General features: G+C 47.2%; 1 protein-coding gene across 2 annotated transcripts in view; it reads right to left on the bottom strand.

Moving 5' to 3' along the window:
- Window positions 1–1,644: 1,644 nt before the first annotated feature.
- The window catches only part of Slc24a4 (solute carrier family 24 member 4), a 134,688-nt gene continuing 117,728 nt past the window's right edge, over window positions 1,645–18,604 (bottom strand). For both annotated transcript variants that reach the window (XM_021202013.2, XM_021202014.2), the window contains exons 13-17: window positions 13,919–14,085; window positions 8,163–8,277; window positions 4,267–4,379; window positions 3,779–3,844; window positions 1,645–2,413 (exon numbers count right to left, since the gene is read on the bottom strand). In XM_021202013.2, the coding sequence (XP_021057672.1) occupies window positions 2,261–2,413; window positions 3,779–3,844; window positions 4,267–4,379; window positions 8,163–8,277; window positions 13,919–14,085 (614 nt within the window). In that variant the 3' untranslated portion in view covers window positions 1,645–2,260. The remainder of the gene's footprint in view (window positions 2,414–3,778; window positions 3,845–4,266; window positions 4,380–8,162; window positions 8,278–13,918; window positions 14,086–18,604) is intronic.

Here is an 18,604-nt window from a genome sequence, read left to right as displayed (position 1 = left end):
TCAGACTGAAAACGTAATTTCCAGTTTCTAACTGCAGTTGTGAGACACAATATAGCTTCCAGAAGATTCTGAGGGGGAGAGGGAGGCTTCAGTGATGTTCTCTGCAAGCCTCTTGAAGATGCAGGGACTCAAAACACAGTGCAGGAAAAAACAGGGGCATTCAACAAGGGCAGGTATTAAAATATGATTTGAAAATTTTCTGGGTAAATTAAATATTCCATGGGGGTATATTTCTTGACCCAAGAAGTAAGATTCACACCCCCAACTCAGAGCAAATCATGCCACTGTGCCAGGCTGGCCAATCTGGTGCACCAGCCAGAGAAGAAGGGGTGATGGAGACCTTTGGCCTCAGCTCTGCTACATTCTGAAGCTAAGCTAGAGTCACTCAATGTTAATTGCTGACGAAATGAGAGTAACCCATGCATACACTACAAAGAAGTTAGGAGACAGAAGCACTCAGAGCTTGCATGCGACTGTGAAAGGGAGGGGTGTGTGTGTGTGTGTGTGTGTGTGTGTGTGTGTGTAGTGTAGTGAATGAGCTACCAGGGAGTAGATCAACTCTGATGCCTCTTGCCCTGAATTTACACTGGGGCACCTTCAGGCTCCTACCCTCAGCCTGTCAACTATTCTTTTTAAGGGAAATTACATTGCCTCACTCTGAAGACCACAGACCTCATCCAGATAGACAAAGAGCAAAGCCTTGACTTAGGCGAGCTACTAATACTGATGTGAACCCTGAATAGAAGGCTGGTAATGGGAGCGAGGTCTCAATGCAGTTCTGCTAAGGGAACTTAAGGAACACAAGCTTGAACGCTTTGTCCCTTGAAATTCAGAGAACATTGCTACAGATTCCACCATGGGCCCAGAAGGACAGGGCTGCTGGATTTACAGTAGCCACCAAGATTAAAATCACCAAAAGCCCTTCTCTTATTACCCTGGGTCACCCCCGTGCCTTCTACGGTGCAAAATATCTCAGTATTCAAAGTGCATCAGATCTGATAGACTTTTGCAATAGAAACATTAAAAAAATAAAAACCTCACTATATAAAATTAATTTGTGCTTTCTGATTAGACCCCAGGGATGGTTTATAGTCAGGAAACCTTTACACAGAGATTTCAGAGCTACAAAGCAGTCAAACATTGTTTCATATTTTCCTATGTTTGGGTCCATCTCCCATCCCTGGCCTTGCTTGTTGTAGCAAACTCTGAAGTTGAAAAGACTTAGCTCTAAAAATTCTAAAGTACGTTTTCCATACTTGGTTTCAGCTAACCAGAGAGAGCAGTTTGTTGAGGCTCTCTTCTTGTCCGTAACCATCATTTCTGCAATTGCTTGGACATATAAACAATATAAACATTGTGTCTTTCAATGGGATAGTTTTGTAGCAGATCATTAACAGAGAAGTTACAAACCTGACAGGACAGGGCATGGCATCCTAAGGTCTAAAATGTGTAGCTGTGACTACATTCCCCCTGTGTCTCTGAGTTAGCACCTATTTCTGGGCGGTCTTCCACCTTTTCTCTATTCCAAACCAAATCGTCTTGGAGTCAGCATGGGACGACACACAGAGGGTTAATTTTTCTCTGAGGGTAACCTTTTTGCTTCCTGTTAATGATTCTTTTGAGTGGAATGATATTCTTCAAGTATGATGATCTATATGTGACGTTTTATTTTTAATATTTCATTGCTCAGTTTCTGAATGTGTCAATAAAAAGGGTAACAGTATTCGCTTGCTTTTTTCTCTTCTATTGAGAAATTATGTTTCCACTCTTCCTATTTTTCCTATAACTGCAGTGGTCTAAAGGCCCTGCAAGTTGATACCTTGTCTCTTCCAGTGTTCCCAGTAGAGTCATGGTAACATAGTCTGCTTTCTCCAGGCCCAGAGGTGACATTTGCCTCTGGGCCTAATTTGCACTCACCTAGGACACCTCGTGTTCACGGGCTGCCCATGTAACAGAAAGACAAAGAGCACACAGAAGTCCTTTTGACTAAAGTGTGCAAGAGAGAAGAGATACGATGCATCCCTGCAGCTGGTAGCCAAGAGTCTGTGGAGCTGCTCAAATAATGGCTGGACCCTGTCATGCGGGGACAGATGCCCAGCAGCCTGGCTGTGACCAGACAAAGACCATGGTGGCCCTTCCTTCCAGCTCATGAAAGAATTGACAGTGGCTGCCAAGGCAATAGAGACCTGTGTGGAGAAAGAGAGAGAGAGGACGCCAGCATCTCGGTGGCAACAGCAGTTTCCTGGGCAACGGTTCAGCTTTAGTCGTCTTCTCTGCACATGGGCAAGTTGACGAAAGTGAAGACATTAAACTCTATCATTATGGAGAAGCACAGGAAGACGGCATAGAGGACCAGCACGTAGATGCCCAGTTTCCGGTCCAGGCGCCATTTGTTGAGGTGAATACCAAGGACCTGGTAGGAGACAGGGGGAGAACTAGGCTTGGTGGGGCTGAGACAGCCAACGGACATTTTACCAAACAATAGCTGTGGACTCTAAAACTCTTTCTACAAAATGTAGACAAGATTCTCAGACTAGACTCTGAGACTTGTTCCATGATATGGTTGAATCTACAGCAGCCACTCTCATGCACTGACCCTCCTTTAAGAGACAGGTCACTTCCTCTCTCTAAGGAAACCAGATCTCCACCTTTGCCTTGGAACTTGGAATCATAATCTTTTCTCTTCAGCAGATTTCCCAGGCTCATTTGAGCCATTCTGGGTAAACTTCTGCTTGGGGCCTCGCTCTATTTTGCACATGTTGGGAGAACAAGCTCCCCCACCCCCACTGTCACCCCCAATGCTCCACTGCCCTAGCTCTTATCCCTAAATCAAAGCTTCCCTGGGCTGGACCATAACTGCCTCCACAGAGCAGAGAGCTCTGTAAAAACAGAACAAGCTGGCCTCAAACCCCAATTCTGCTTAATGTCTGAGCCTTGAGTTTTTCTGCAAAATGGGACTAATAGTACCTTCCTTATGAGGATTGGTGAGGATTAAATAAAATACCATAGTTATGAAATGCACAGTATAGGTCTGTGCATGAGAGCAGGGAGGACCTCATTGTCATTATTCATTGTCCTGTCACGTTCCCCATTGTCAGATCAGCGAGTGTGGAGAATTTCTCTCTCCCTGGACTAGTCAGAAAGAATTGAAATAGGAACTGGAAAATTTTGAAATGTAAATAAAGAAAATATCCAGTAAAAAATAAAAGAAAAGAAAAAGAAAGAACTGAAATGTAATTGTGTGACACGACAACCCTAGTGATATCTTGTGTGTGCGTGTGTGTGTGTGTGCGCGCATGTGTGGGTGCATGTGTGCGTGTATGTGGGTATGTGTAGAGGTCAGAGGACAGTCTTGGCTGTCATTCCTCAAATTTTATTCACTTTCTTTTTGAGACAGAGTCTCTCACTGAACCTGAAATATTCTAGTTTGGCGAAGATGGATGTAAAGCCCCTAAAGACTTGCCTGTCTCTGCTTTCCCTAGGATGAAATTACAACTGGGCATCACTGTGACCCCCTTCTTTTGATCACATGGGTCCTTGGTCAAGCCATAACTGACCAGGGTCATTTCCCAGGTCCTCTGGTGACACCTTACTTGCTCAGGATGAAGTACCATGGTGGTTGCAGTTGCTCTTGCTTTGGGGTATCTTTAAGTATATACATGTCCTTGGCTTGCCCCTCACTCCGGAGGGCAAGTAACAGGGAGATGTGGCCAGCCAGGCTGAGCTGGATGAAATGAAGTGTTCATGGTGCTCCCATTTGGAAATGGCAAAAACTCACAGTGAGAGCGACAGAGCCCAGCAGCAGCACCACGGAATAGACCAGACCCCGGCTGTTGATCTTCACCTGGAGAGTGAAGCACACGGGCCACAAATCTCTGAGTTGGTTGGCCAGTCTATTCTAAAAGCCCCACCTTCAGAGTATTCATTCTCTCTTTTGGGAAACAGGGCTCCTGCTGACGCATGCAGGATAGTCAGAGCCTCATGACAAACGGGGAGCTGTGGGTGCAAGTCTGCGCTTGGTTCATCAGGAAGTGGACCCGGATGGGGACAGGTGCTGGTGGGCTTATGCGAGAGGAACACTGAGGAACATGCAGTAAGCATGAGTTTCCTCCTGCAGAGTAGGCTGTTGTAGAAGCCATCGAAGAAAGTGGATGCAAAGGACAAAGGGTGGCACATCTCCCCAGAACCCCAGACTGGAACTGAGAGAGCCTCGTCCCTCCCTCTGAAGCATACCTATGCACTTCTTCAGGAAGTGGCAGGACTTACTGTGGATCCATAATTAATAACCATGGTCTGCAGGCCCCACGGGATGCCAAGCCCCACCAGGATATCAAACACGTTGCTTCCAATGGTGTTAGAGACTGCCATGTCTCCAAGCCCTGGAGGATAAGCAACACATTCCTTCCATCAGGAGTGGCTCTCAGGGAACCCTCATTCCCTCTCTGAACCCCTCTATCAGGGCTGTTCAAAACAAGGGGAGTCCTTCTCAGCGCTATGCTTGTAAAATTTCTGTGTGGTCTAAGATTCCCTCTTTTCATGAGACCTAAAGCTTCCTTTTGTGGGTGGGATCTGTATATGGATGTCCTGACCCCACACCAGCACTTCAGATGTGGCCTTATTTAGAGGCAATGGGCTATGATGAAGGCACTAGGGCGAGCCACGGTCCTAGAGTCTTAGGAAAAAAGAGAAATCCGGATATCAACAGTACACAGGAGAAAACCATGCAAGCACAAAGGTGGCCCAGGTAGAGTTGGGAGAGGAAGAGGTTTCTCCCTCATAGCTGCCGGAAGGGGCCAGCCCTGCCCACACCTTGACCTTCATTTTCCAGCCTTCAGGAATGTGAGGTGTAAATGCTGTTTAAGTCCCCCTGGCAACATTGGCTTTAGCAAATGAACACAGGCTTCTCCATTATTCTCCTGTCCGACTTGACAGCTGCCATGCTCAAGGGCCTACCGCTGGCTCTGCTCCCTTTAGCTCTCTCAGCTTTGCTGGGTTTGAGTGGGACCACCACTCTCATGTGGCAGTCGACCAAGGGCTAACCCTTTGCTAGAGGCTCAGCCTCAGGATGCTGGGCCCACATCCTTTCTCCCAAGGCAGGATTCGTATCTGTGCCTAGACAGTGGTACCCATGTCCTTCTCTGAATCCACAGAGCATCAGATCTTACATTCTGGTGGTCAGAGGCTATTGTTCAATCCCTTTCTTGCCCCACTGTCCAAGACCTTGTTGATCACGCAGCCAAGGCACTTCCTCTCTTGAAGAACTAGAACAACTTTAAGAAAAGAGTTGGCAAATCCCTTACCTGGCACCCACAAATGTGGGCAGAAGGCCCAACCTTGAAACACTAGTGTCCATAAACATAACATCATTTAGGTAGCTGCGACACTCATTAGTAGCCCATCCAGCATCCAGACCTGCATCTTCACCATCCTCCTGTGAGCCAGACCTCCCCTCCTGTGTTCTTACTGCTGTCCTCTCATGACCTCCCCCCCCCCCAGTGCATGCCTCTTCCTCCCTGGTGTGAAAAACTTTAGAATCCTGGCAGCTTAGGGCTCTGAGGTCTGGACTCTGGTCTAGCAGGCTCCCAGCCTCAGGTACCATGAAGGAATGTGCAGTGATTGCTTGGGACCAGCTACTTGTACCTGGTGAGGATAAGCTAAAGATGTTGGAATTTGGAGAAGAGGGGCTGAGTGCTTCTCAGGGCAACTGTCTGAGCTGCACAGGTGGCTGGGAAGGTAAGTAACTCTTTGAGGAGCCCTGGAAAGTGTGAGTCACACCTTAAGGAGTGCACACATCCGTCTGTCACCTGGGGTTTCTGTAAGAAGCAGGCCCTGATAGAGCATGGCTGTGTAGGGTCTGAGGGTCTGGATATATCATTGGGGGTGCCCCAGTCAATACCTTCCAGGCTATGCCTGTAGGGAGCCCTATGGAGGCAGATGCTCCTGTCAGAGCAGCTTTGTGATTCCCTGCTTCACACAGTTGACTCTGAATGGGGCTCTGAACCCTTTGTCATAGCAACGCTTCTACCCTGACCATGTGAACTGGGTTCTGTCAATCACATCACAATTAACTTAGGACAGCTTGGCACCCCAAGCTTCAGCCTCACACATAGTTCTTCCACTGCAGCTACTGTGAGACAGTTTCCTGCTATAGAACCCTGCTTGTCCCTGTTCCTAAATGAGACCCTCACTGAGCCCACTGGGACCACCCAAACCCTGAGGCGTCTAGAACAGCATTACTTCCTGCTTGTGTCTAAGCCAAACATTCTTTTGCCTTGTCTTTCCTTAGCTCCACCCAGGGGAGACTTTGTTACCTGTGTGCTGTGGACTACGTGAGACTGACTTCCCCTAGGCTCATGTGACTGAACGTCTGAGAGCTGCCCCCCCCACTTGTCCCCCTCCCCCATGACCCTCAGCTTTCTTCTCACTCAATGTATTGTGCAAGGAGCTGTCCCTACCCTGCCTCCAATTCATGTCCTCCCAGATCCTCTGACTGTGACTGAGTTTAGAATTTTCACAGATGCCAATAAAGTTATACTGAAGTAAGTGGGCTCTAATCCAGCTGTTCTTGTAAACAGGAAGTGTGGCTGCAGATACACAGAGGGACACACAACCCGTAACAGCAGAAACAGAGCCCACAGCGGGGCATAGCTACAGGCCAAGGAGTCAGAGAGGTGTGGTTCACCCCGGGGCCCTGGTGTCACACTTCCGGTAAGGTAAATTCAATTGTCTGGAGCTGCCCTAGAAAGGGCAAAGGTCACCCAAGTAAATTCCATTCCCCTCAGCTGCTGCTTCCAGTGACCTCTAATTCTGTCAGGCACCTGCCTACCTACCCCCCAACACGCTCACACTACCTTCTCTTCTCAGCCTTTGAATCTCTTGGAGGAATGTGCCTTAATTTGCAGAGCCAACCCTTCTCCTTGGCACCGCTCTCACCTCTGATCTCCTGCCTCCACGTTCTTCCACATGGGTCATTTCCTAAACCCCAAAGAAAGCCCATACACAAAGCAAAACACTTCACATCTAGAATTCAGGAGTACAGACAGAGCCAGTGTCTGGGAGTGCCACAATGCCTGCCTGAGTCAGACATGGCTCTCGTTTGTTATGGCTTGGACTTAAAATGTTTCCAGCAGCATCATGCGCTGAGCACTTGTCCCTCAGACAGAGGCGCTGTTTAGATGCATCGTGGAGCCCTTGGGAAGTGGAGCCTAAGTTTTGACACTGGGTCACCACTTCCAGCCTCTGGTTCCCGATCCACTGTGGACACTCATTACTACCCTCTCCCAGTGCCACATTGTGTGCCCTGCAGTTTCTGCTATGATGAGCTGAGCTCTCTGGAAACCACGAGCAAAGACAAAGCTGTCTTCTTTTATGCATTGTGGAGTAATTTGGTAGCAGCAGAACAAACGTAACTAACGCATATAATCAGTCATTTGCTGTATGATTTCTAGGTGGAGGCTCTGTCCCGTCCCATACTGCAACCTTAGGACCTGTCTCCTTTAAAACAACCACAGAAGAAAGCACTTTGAAAGATCTAAGGGAGTCCATCTCAGTATTTGTCATAGTATGGCTTTTTCTTCTGGGTATACCAAGACCATCCCATATCCATAGAGGAGCAGAGATAACCTCAGCCCCGTAGTCATGGCGATGAAATGAGTGCAGGACATTGACAGATGGGCCTGTGGTGAAGGGGGTGCGGGGACTGTTGACTTCCCAAGCAGGAGAGGGATGAGGATCATCAGACCGCTCGCTACCTGAGAGTCACCCGCTACTCCCTCCTGCCTCCAAGTAGCACAAAGCCTATTGACTCTAGCATCCCCCTTCCCACCAGTGCCTGTGCAGCTAGGATGCAGGAGGGAGTTGTGGGTGGGCTCCTTGATGCACCTCTCACGAGGTCATCATCCATGGTGGGGTGGGACTCATAGTGATGCAGGGAGGTTTGGGGGGTTACCCATGTTCCTGTAAGTGGCTCCTCCCCTACCCACACTCTGGAAGTAATGCCAGTGAACTCCCTGGCTCCCCAAGCTAGAATTGGATGGAATTTCTTTGGTCTGTCATCAGCGCCCTGTATGGGTTGGATAGATAATTGTCCATGTCTCTCCAGGATCAGTGAAGGAGACAGGGAGCTTGCCAGCGGGGGGTGGGGGCTGACGCTTAATCCATACCTTGTCTTGCCACAATTAAGCTGGCCATGCAGTCTGGAACACTTGTGCCTGCCGCCAGGAAGGTGATGCCCATGATGACATCGGGGATCCCAAGTGTGTATCCAATAATAGTCACCTGCAGAAGAGGGCAGAGTCAGGGATCAGGGTCAACTTAGAATGTAACAGCCCTGGAAACTCCCTACCGTGTGTGCTTTTACAGTTTATTTTTGAAGACTTTTTTTTTTTTTGGAAGTGGGTCCTATTTAGTCCAGGCTGGCCTTGAACTTGCTATGGAGCCAAAGGTGACCTTGAACTCTGAGTCTTCCTGCTTCCATCCACCTCCTAAATGATGGGATTACAGGCATGCAGCACCACACCTGGTTCATGTAGTGCTGTGGACTGAGGCCAGGCCTTTATGCATGCCAGCTGAACTCTCTACCAGCTGAGCCACAGCCTTAAGAAAAACTAATTTTTTTGTTTGTTTTTTGTTTTTTGTTTGTTTGTTTGTTTGTTTTGAGACAGGGTTTTTCTATGAAGTCTTGGCTAGCCCGGAACTTTCTGGACCAGGTTGATCTTGAACTCAGAGACACTCCTGTCTCTTCTTCCCAAGTGCTGGGATTACAGGCATGCAACCACCCTCAGCAAGGAAATCTTTTCTGTATGGCCCTGGCTCCACCATCACACGGCATCTGCTTATTGCTTTAACACTTTAAAATTGTTGTTCATTTTATTTATTTATTTATTTAACACGTATGCAAGTTTTGCATGCGTGTATGTCTGTGAACCACATTCATGGAATACACAAGGAGGCCAGAAGCATCAGAGAGCCTAGATCTGGAGTCACCAATGCTTGTGAGCTGCCGTGTGGTTGGTTGATGGTAACTGAACCTGGGTCCTTGGGACGAGCAGCCAGTGTTCTCATCCACGAGCTCTCTCTCCAGTCCTGCATTAAACTTTTTTTTTTTTTAAATAAAACTAAGTGAAAAGAACAGTTAAGTACCGATTTTTAAGAGCTGTCAACAACTGCTATTAACACATTACATCTGCAGGTGGGTCTCAACCTGGAGAACGCAGGCAATCCTTGGAGGCTTATTAGAACCACATCACAGGTCTCACTCCAGAGTCCCAACATGAGGCCTGCATTCAGGTTTAGTGCCCTCAAGCTGCTGGGCTGGGAACCACATTTGAAAATGTCTGAGAATCTTTGATCTTGTTTTGGGGGTGTATATTAGGGAAAAGGGGTGGTGGTGGTGGTGGTGCCCAGATCATATTATCACTATTTGTTTTGTAACTACTTTTTTATGTAATAATATACCATGAATACCTCTCCACTCACAACACTCATCTAAGCACGTTTTAAACTAATGGTTAGATTTCATAGTATTGCCTGCACCTTCTAACTAATCCCTCACTAATAGATATTTTGGCGGCTTCTTGTTGGATCTCTATCGAGGACTTTATGTATAGCAGGCACTCTACGAAGGTATCTTACTTTCATAGTCTTACCCACTCTATGATTTACTGCCCACTGGTGAGGAGGACACCATTATTATGTCATATGAGAACCAGAGAGGCTAGGTACGGATCCCCATGGACTCTAGCTGCTCAGCATTGGAGCATGGAATCCCAGCCAAATGCCCCTCTCCATCAATGTGTCTGTATGTCAGTCTCTGAACAGACATAATTTTACTTCCTTTGGAGAAACTGCAAGACTCAAATCTACCCCATCAAGGGCTTCTTGAGATCTTGAGTGCAGTCACACAGTTGACAGTATTGAGGCAATGACACTTCCGAGCTGGCTGGAGCCCTTGGCTGCAGAGTTTGGGCAGACAGATGGAAAGCCCTGGAGGCAGTTGGGCCACCCTGGTTTATCCTTCAGCTGCAGCTTGCCTCTTTTTAGAGATCATCAAAGGTGGTGGCCCTCAGAATTGATCATATCTCAGTTGTTGTGGCTAGCTTTGTCAGCTTGATACAAGTCATCAGAAAGGAAGAAACCTCAATTGAGAAAATGCCTCCATAAGATCCAGCTATAGGCATTTTCTTAATTAGTGATTGATAGGGAAGGGCCCAGCCCATGGTGGGTCATGCCATCCATGGACTGGTGGTCCTGGGTTCTAGAAGAAAGCCGGCTGAGCAAGTTATAAAGAACAAGTTAGTAAATAACACTTCTCTATGGCCTCTGCATCAGCTCCTGACTCCAGGTCTCTGCCCAGTTTGAGTTCCTGTCCTGACTTCCTTCAATGATGAACATATATAGAAGTACAAACCAAATAAACTTTTTCCTTCCCAAGTTCCGTTGGTCATAGTTTTTCATTATAGAAAAAAAAAAAAAGAAAAGAAAAGAAAAGAAAAGAAAGACAGACTTAAGGCAACCTTATAATCACCCAGAAAGATAGTATCGATGAGGGATTGTCTAGATGAAGTTGGCTTTGGGCATGTCTGTTGGGGATTGCTTAACTGTGTTAAATGATGAGGGAAGACCCAGCCCACTATGGGCAACACCATTCCCTAGTTTTTGAGTCCTGAACCATAGAAAAGTAAAGAAAGAAAGCCGAGTATGAAGCATTTATATATTTACTTTTCTCTATTTTTGAGTGTGGATGTGATGTGGTCTTAAGTTCCTTTAGGTAGCTTTCTATTCCAGGTGTATTTTTTCACAGTAACAGAAATGAAACCAGGACCAGTTAATGGTCTCAGTCCCAGCCAGTGCTATATGACTCTGGACAATCAGACTTGTTTTTCTGAGGCTCAGCTTTCAAATGGGCTCAGTGGCAAGGAGGAAACAAGGAAGTGAAATGTGAGTACCAAGCCAGTGCCACACATTCCTGGTGCAATGGTTCCTCTTGTTTCAATTATTGTTTGCATTCTATGGGGACAAGAAAATGAGAGCACTCAGACCTCAGGGTTCTGAGAGCTCCAGATTAACGGTACTTCTCAAGTGCCAGGCTCAACTGGCACATGTGCATTACAGAAAGAGCTCTGGGAGAATAACTTCAGATGAGTTTGAACATACTGCCTACACTGAGGGTGGGGCCTACACACTGCCCCTTATGCACTTGAGTGGGGACAAATACACCTCATTTTATGAGACAATACACATTTCTAACATGCCCTGGCCTTGGAAGGGGTGGGACACGGGGACAGGAACAACTGATCTTTCATGACCAAGTCCACACAAGCCACTAACTGTGATGATGAGTTTTGATGAATCTAGGTGATGCTAGACACCTTAAGCGTAGTAACTGAGTGTGATGGTTTGTATATGCTTGGCCCAGGGAGTGGCACTATTTGGAGGTGTGGCCTTGTTGGAGTAGGTGTGTCACTGTGGGGTGGGCTTTAAGATCCTCACCCTAGCTGCCTAGAAGTCAGTCTTCCACTAGCAGCCTTCAGATGAAGATGTAGAACTCTCAACTCTTCCTGCACCATGCCAGCCTGGATGCTGTCATGTTCCCGCCTTGATGATAATGGACTGAACCTCTGAACCTGTAAGCCAGCCTCAATTAAATGTTGTCCTTTATAAGACTTGCCTTGGTCATGGTGTCTGTTCACAGCAGTAAAACCCTAACTAAGACACTGAGCTACGGAGTTCCTAGAACTGTCTCTCCTTTAAAAACTACTGAACCATATGGCTAAGAAGTAGCAGGGTGGAGGAACAGATAATCCACACGATTTGTGCGTATGCCCACATGCTCCAGGGTCAGGGGTCAGGGATATCACGTGGGCCTTCCCTGGACTCAAAGCCTGTATGGCAAGCCTCCAGATGTGCAGACTTTGAACAGGAAGCAGAGCCGTGTTCTGAGCTTCTCTTTTTTCTCCAGTGTCCCCAGTCGTGCTTCACTTCTCCCTGGAGCCTCATTAGGACATCATCCATAAGCATGGACCACCAGAGCAGGCACACCTCAGAGTCAAAGTGAGCTCAGAGACACTCTCTTCTTACCCACTCTTGCCCTCAGGATAGTTCTATTTCCCTAAACTGAGGCCATCAGCATTCAAAGCCCTCACACAGGTCAGATGGGCTAGCGGGGTGTCTCTCATGCCCCCAGTCTAACCTGGGCTAGCACTCTGGTCTTCTAAACAAAAGCGGGATTTGTAAATGAAGATACTGGAGGCGGGAGTGTCCCGGCTCATTGCCACAGAGAGCTACTGACTCCACTTTTCGTAATGAGAGAAGAATCTCACAGTCTTTACTCCCCATCCCTACTCAAATGTCACAACGTACCCTCTCTCTTTTTTCTTTTTTAACTTGTCATGTTTTGGGAACATGGTTTAGTAAAAAACATCACCCGGTCCCTTTAAAACATAAAGATGGCCGCTCTCATTCTACTGAGGGAAACGAGATATGAGATTCAGTTCTTTCAAGGCACAGCTATTATCGTCTTTGAGCGGTGTCTTTTTCTAGGGATGTGGGTAGAGATTATGTCAAGCTCTTTTCCCATACCAACACAGAAAAACAAGCCCCCTCCCTCCAAAACAAAACAAAACAAAACAAAAAAAACCACAAAAAACATTCCACATTCCATGTGCTCTTCAGGATCCTAACAGCTATGTTCTGCACACACAGGGTTGGGGAGAAGGGAAATGAGGAGGGAAGCAGGGTGCCTAACAATGGGCCAACAGCCTTAAAAGGCAGTGGTGGTCACCCCAGCTTCACAGAGGGGCTCCACTTGGCTCTAGGAGTTGGGTCAGTGAGTCACCTGCTCAGTTTTAATGGTCTTAAGAGGTAGGGCTAGGCTTCAAATCTATTCTCTCGGGCAGGGTTTGTGGCTCAATGATCCAGCACTGGCCTAGCATACACAAGGCCCCGAGTGCCTCCCCATAGCCCATCTTTCCTGCTAACCTGCATCCTTCCTATACAGTGGTTCTCAACCTGGGAGGTTCGGCCCTTTGGGGGTCAAATGACCCATTTACAGGGGCTGTATATCAGATATTTACATTGCAAGTCACAACAATAGCAGAATTATAGTTATGGAGTAGTAACAAAAGCAATTTTATGATTGGGGTCACCACAGCATGAGGAACTATATTAAAGGGTTGCAACATGAGGAAGGCTGGGCGCTGCTGCTCTAGGGTAAAGGGTAAGGGGGCTCTTGTGCCCACAGAGAACTTCTCCTGGCCCCACTGCCTCACAGGCCCTGCTCACCTTCCCTCCTGTGGGCCTCCGTGTGAGGAAGAAAAGGAAATGACTTAATGATATGCAAGTACTTGACAGATGAACTTCCTAGTGAATGGAAATCCAGCCCTGGCCTCTTTAGTTGCTCCTAGCCCCCCTGCTGGAAACCTGCACTAGTTTTCAACTCTCTCCAGCTATTCATACAACTGTGAGCTCTCCATGCCTCAGTTTCTCTATCAGTAAAGTGGGGATGCTAAAAGTACTTATTCCACGGGTCTGTTATCAGGCTAAAACTGGGCTTCTATAAAATTGTACTGGGTGCTTGGCACATAGAAAGGGACAGCTTTTGACAGAGAGTTCTGGCTACCGCTCACTGATATCATTTCCTTCCTTTATATTCTTCTCAGGACCCTAGAAATGAGGGGCCCATTACTTTGTTCATCCCCCAACCCCAGAGCAGTCTCTTGCATGTCTCCCCTCCCAGTGCCCATTCCCACCTCAGAGGGAACAAAGCAAGGGGTCTACTCTCAGGCACACAGCGGGAAATGTTAGCACTCTGTTAATACCACACTCTATGAGAAAGAGGCTGAGGTCAGCAAGGCCAGCGGCTTGCCCTCAGGTGGGACCTCAGCTTGGAAGACACTGGGCAGGGGCTCCTTACACTCACCAGCCACACCATGAGGTAGGAGAACACGGCGATCCACAGAGTGGCCGTGATGAAGGTGACCATGAAGAACTTCTCCCAGCGGGGCTTGCTGCAGTTGGGGATGGTGACACACAGGAGGAAGATGAGGGGCCAAGTGAACACCCACTTAGCCTTGTCACCTTTTGCCTCTGTAAGGGGGTGTGGGGTAGAACAGGGAGTGGGAGAGAAAGACATTGGGTTACACGGCTGCTAGTCTACCCCGGCTTTACTGTTTCAAGTTAACCTTGGTGTGACTTCAAGCAGCTGAGGCCAGAGTTGTCCTCATCAAGTCACTTGCAATATCAGGAGGACCCAATACTTTAGTCCATTGTAATCCTTAAAATGACCAGATAAGGAGGGTGAACCAACAACAGGGATGGCGCCGGTCCAGGGGAAGCAGGAGGGGGCGGGGGAATATCAGCTCTGGAATCAGGCAGCCTGGAGCAATTCCATCACATCTTCCCGGGATAAGGGTCAAACGAGGACAATGAATGGCACAGTGTAATAATGAACCCAGGGAGAGTGGCAGGCATGGCACTGAGCACTTTGCACCTTGCTGTCTTCATCTTTTCATCTTGGTTGGTGCAAGAATGGTGTGACCTGGAGTGTGGGAAGCACCGGGGGGTGTGGCCCAGCACCAAGGAGGAAGACACAACACCGACAACTCACATTCAAGACCCCAAAGCTGACGGGGAGCATTAGCATGTGCATGTAAGAAGAGCTGGGGCTGGGGCTGGCAAGATGGTTCTGTGGGTAAAAGCTCCACTGTTTCACTGCATGACTGACTCCTAAGAATTGTCCTCTGGGGGCTGGAGAAACAGCTCAACAGTTAGCACTGGCTGCTCTTCCAGCACCACCATAGAACTCACAACTGTAACCTGTTTCAGTGGATCCAACACCCTCGTGCAGACATACATGCAGGCAAAACACTAATGTACATAAGATAAAAGTGAATTACTTAAAAAATTGTCCTCTAACCTCCATAGAACACATGCACACCCACTCTCTCTCTCACACACACACAGATGACAAAATAAAATATTGCATTACACACACACACACACACACACACACTTCTGTACGCATTTATTTTGTGTGGGTGGATGGATAGGGGTCTGTATCATGCATGATGCTGGCTTATGCAGGTCAGAGGAAAACTTGTGTGAGTGGGTTCTCTCCTTCCACCATGTGGGTCTGGGTGATTGAACTCAGGACATCCGGCTTGGCAGCAAGAGCCACTGTCTTATGAGCCGCCTCATTGGCCTCAAATATTTCAGAAACCAAGTATTCACACAGACAGTTCTCCAGAACAGACTGAGTGTGAGGCTGTAGAACAAGACCCGCTGGGGTTAGAAGGACTGACATCAGTCAGAGTGTACTTGCCAACCTCAAAGGAATGGAATCAGAACTCAGTATTGGGAGGGAAGCTGGAAGATTTGCAAATATGTCGACATTACATAGCATAGTCCTAAGTAACTGTCAGGTCAGAGAAGAAATCACAAGGGAAATTAGGAAGTACTGGAGGACACAGAAAACAAAATATAAAAGGTGAAAACTGATGGGCTGTGGTGGAGACAGGCTCTGAAGGCAATTCCTGATGGTAAATGCCCAACAGTGGGAACCATTTAAAACCCAGGACCTCATGCTCCTCCCACGACAAGAAAAAAAAAGTGAGAATTAAGTTCAAGAGTGTAGAAGGAAGAGGTGGGCTGTGGAGGCTCCCTGGAGCATGAGCTAGTCAGACTAGCAGAACTGGAGATCCTGTCTCTACAACAAGCTACATGGCCCCGAGAAACGATGCCTCAGATCCACTTCTGGCCTTCACACACACACACGAACCTGTGTGAACATGCAGGAGAAAAGCGTTTGAATAGACCATTCTTCAAAGACACAAACAGTCATAAAGCCCATTTTAAAGTGCCCAACACACAAAATAAAACACACACACACACACACACACACACGCACACACACGCACACGCACACATGCATGCACGCACGCACATGTAATAATCTTTAGTCATTAAGAAAATGCAATTAAAAATTATTTCACACCCATAACTATGATTTTAGCAAAAAGACATAGTAAGCTCGACAACGATGTGAAAAAGTGCAAACCCTCGCACACTGGTGGTGTGAATGCAAAATGTCTAGACTCCCTAGAAAGCAGTCCGGCAAAGAGTTTGGCAGAGCTGACTTGTGACTCAGGATTGGACTCCTCCATACACATCCAAGAGAGATGAAGATAAATGTTGTCACAAAGACCCAAATGCTCGCATATGCCCCAGATGGAGACAACTCAAGTGCCAGGGAGGAAAGCCAGTGTGGTATGTAGGTCCCGAACGACTGAGACACTAAGGCATGCCTCAGCAGGGAGGAGCGCTGGAAAGATTCTGACAAGGAGGAAAGCCAGACACCAAAGTCACATCGTGTTAGGCTCCATCCAGAGGAAATGTCTGGAACTGGATAGTCCAGATACAGAAAGGAGACCGACCAGTGGTTATCAGGATGGGAGGAGATGGCACTCGAGAGTCTTTACTTGTGTGTGCTTTTTGGTGATTTTTTTAATAATAAAAATATTTAGGAATTATATATTGATGACAGTCACACTGTTCTGTGAATACAGAAAGAAAATGAATTATAAAGGGTCCATTTTATGGCATAGGAATTATATCTCAATTTTTTTAAAAAAAATTGTTGAGCAATTTGGAGTGTGTCAGTTTCAGAGCTGTGTATGTGCGCTTTTTTTTAACTTCCTAAATAATTATAATCAAAGTGTGTTTACTTACAAAAACAAGACAAAATAACAACAACAACAACAACAACCCGTCCCAAGCTGCTTAGGGGCAAAGAGAATGTGGTTAGCTTCAAGATCAGCAAGTCAGTTGGTTATCCATCCAGACGCTGCTACTAGAAAAGCATCTCCCCCATGTCTTCCTAAAGGCACCTCTCCATACCGTGTGTACCCAGCATAGGCAGGAGAATGGTTTCCGTCCCGTGGCCTGTCCCAAATTCCAGGCTCCCCTCTTGCCAGCTACATCACAACCCATCCTGATTGCTGAGACATCCTATGACCCCAGGCACAGAAGAATTCACTGTGGGGAATTGTGACCCTGGCCACCTAAATACCCAGGAACCTCTCTGTAGATAGACACAAACTGCAGAAGGGCACATTTCTTGTTTCATAGACATAAAACTGTACCAGGCATTTGTCCTTTTGCTGATGCGGGCTTTGCATATTGTTTTGACATCTGTCTTCATCTTGGTCCCACCCAGGCAGTTCACATCACCACCCACCACTGGTTTCCTAGGAAACAATCCTCTAGTGGACTCTGTCTCTACTGCTGTGGTTTTTAACAGTTGGGTGTCATATACTGGTGGATCAGACAGTCGCTTTAGTGGGTGGAAACTAGTATTTCCTTTAAAAGAAATGAAAACAGTGGGTGATACACAGTGAAAGCTGAATGTTATTTCACGAAACCTGTGTGTGTGTGTGTGTGTGTGTGTGTGTGTGTGTGTACATATATGCACATGAGTGTGGAGGTCAGGGGTCAACCTTGAGTGTCATTCCTCAGGATTCACCTACTTGGCTTATTTCTGGCATGGCTTCTCACTGGAAACTGGGTACCATTTCCTCTAGGCTGGTAAGTCTTTGAGCTGGTCTCCACTGGCTTCTCAGTGAGGTCTACAGGCACACACCACCAAAAATTAATTTTAAAAGGCAGTGAGGCCGCCCCAAGGAACATCCAACACTGATGGTTCAGTGGTAGAATTCTTGCCTCCCAAGTGATAGCTGCCTCCACTCTCCTGGAGGCCCCTCCTGGTGCCCAGCCCTTCCCTTTCCCATGCACAGTCAGGGCAAAACATCATCCCAGACTGATGGAGACATCAACTCCCAGGAGAAGATGGGGCCTGATATTATTTCTTTCCCTAAGTCTCTGATTTCTCTCTTAAAGTAGAACATTACAGTTTAATTATGCGATAAAAAAGTATTTAAAATGAACTGCAACAGAACAGATGGCCCATCATGCCGGAGGGAAAAGAACAGATGTAGTAGTTGATGAAAACCTCACACTAATTTGGATGGTTAACTAATTAGACGCTTTAGTGGCTAAGGGAGTGGCTAACTAGTGGTCCTGGGGGTGGACTGCACCCCTGGCTGGTAAAGAGAATTTCTTGGACCCTGGAGCTAAGTGTCCCCATGGTTGACAGTGTCACTATTTCTCAAACTCAGAATCCCTTGGTAAGATCTGATCACCTTACAGGACTCATGCTTTGGAAGGTCTGAATGGTCTGAGAATTTGTTTGTTTGTTTTTTTTTTTTTAAAAGGTTAGGTCTCTACTAAGTTGTCCAGGTTGACCTCCAACTCCTGGCTCCTCTCACTTCAGCCTGCAGCAGTTGGAGCCACAGACAGTTGGAGAGATGGTTCAGGGGTTAAAAACACTGGCTGCTCTTCCAGGAGACCCAGGCTTGTTTCTCAGCATTTTCATGGTGGCTCACAACTGCCTGTAACTCCAGTTCCAGAGGATCTGACACCATCTTCTGCCTCTCTGTGCATGAGGCATGCAAGTGGCACAGACACATGCACAGGCAAAACATCCATAAACATGAAGAAGAGAGGGAGGAGGAGGGGAGGAGGGGGAAGGAGGAGGAGGGGGAGGAAGAAG

Source organism: Mus pahari, chromosome 7 (assembly GCF_900095145.1).
Source record: "Mus pahari chromosome 7, PAHARI_EIJ_v1.1, whole genome shotgun sequence".
NCBI lineage: Eukaryota > Metazoa > Chordata > Mammalia > Rodentia > Muridae > Mus > Mus pahari.
This window is presented reverse-complemented; position numbering and strand designations above follow the sequence as displayed.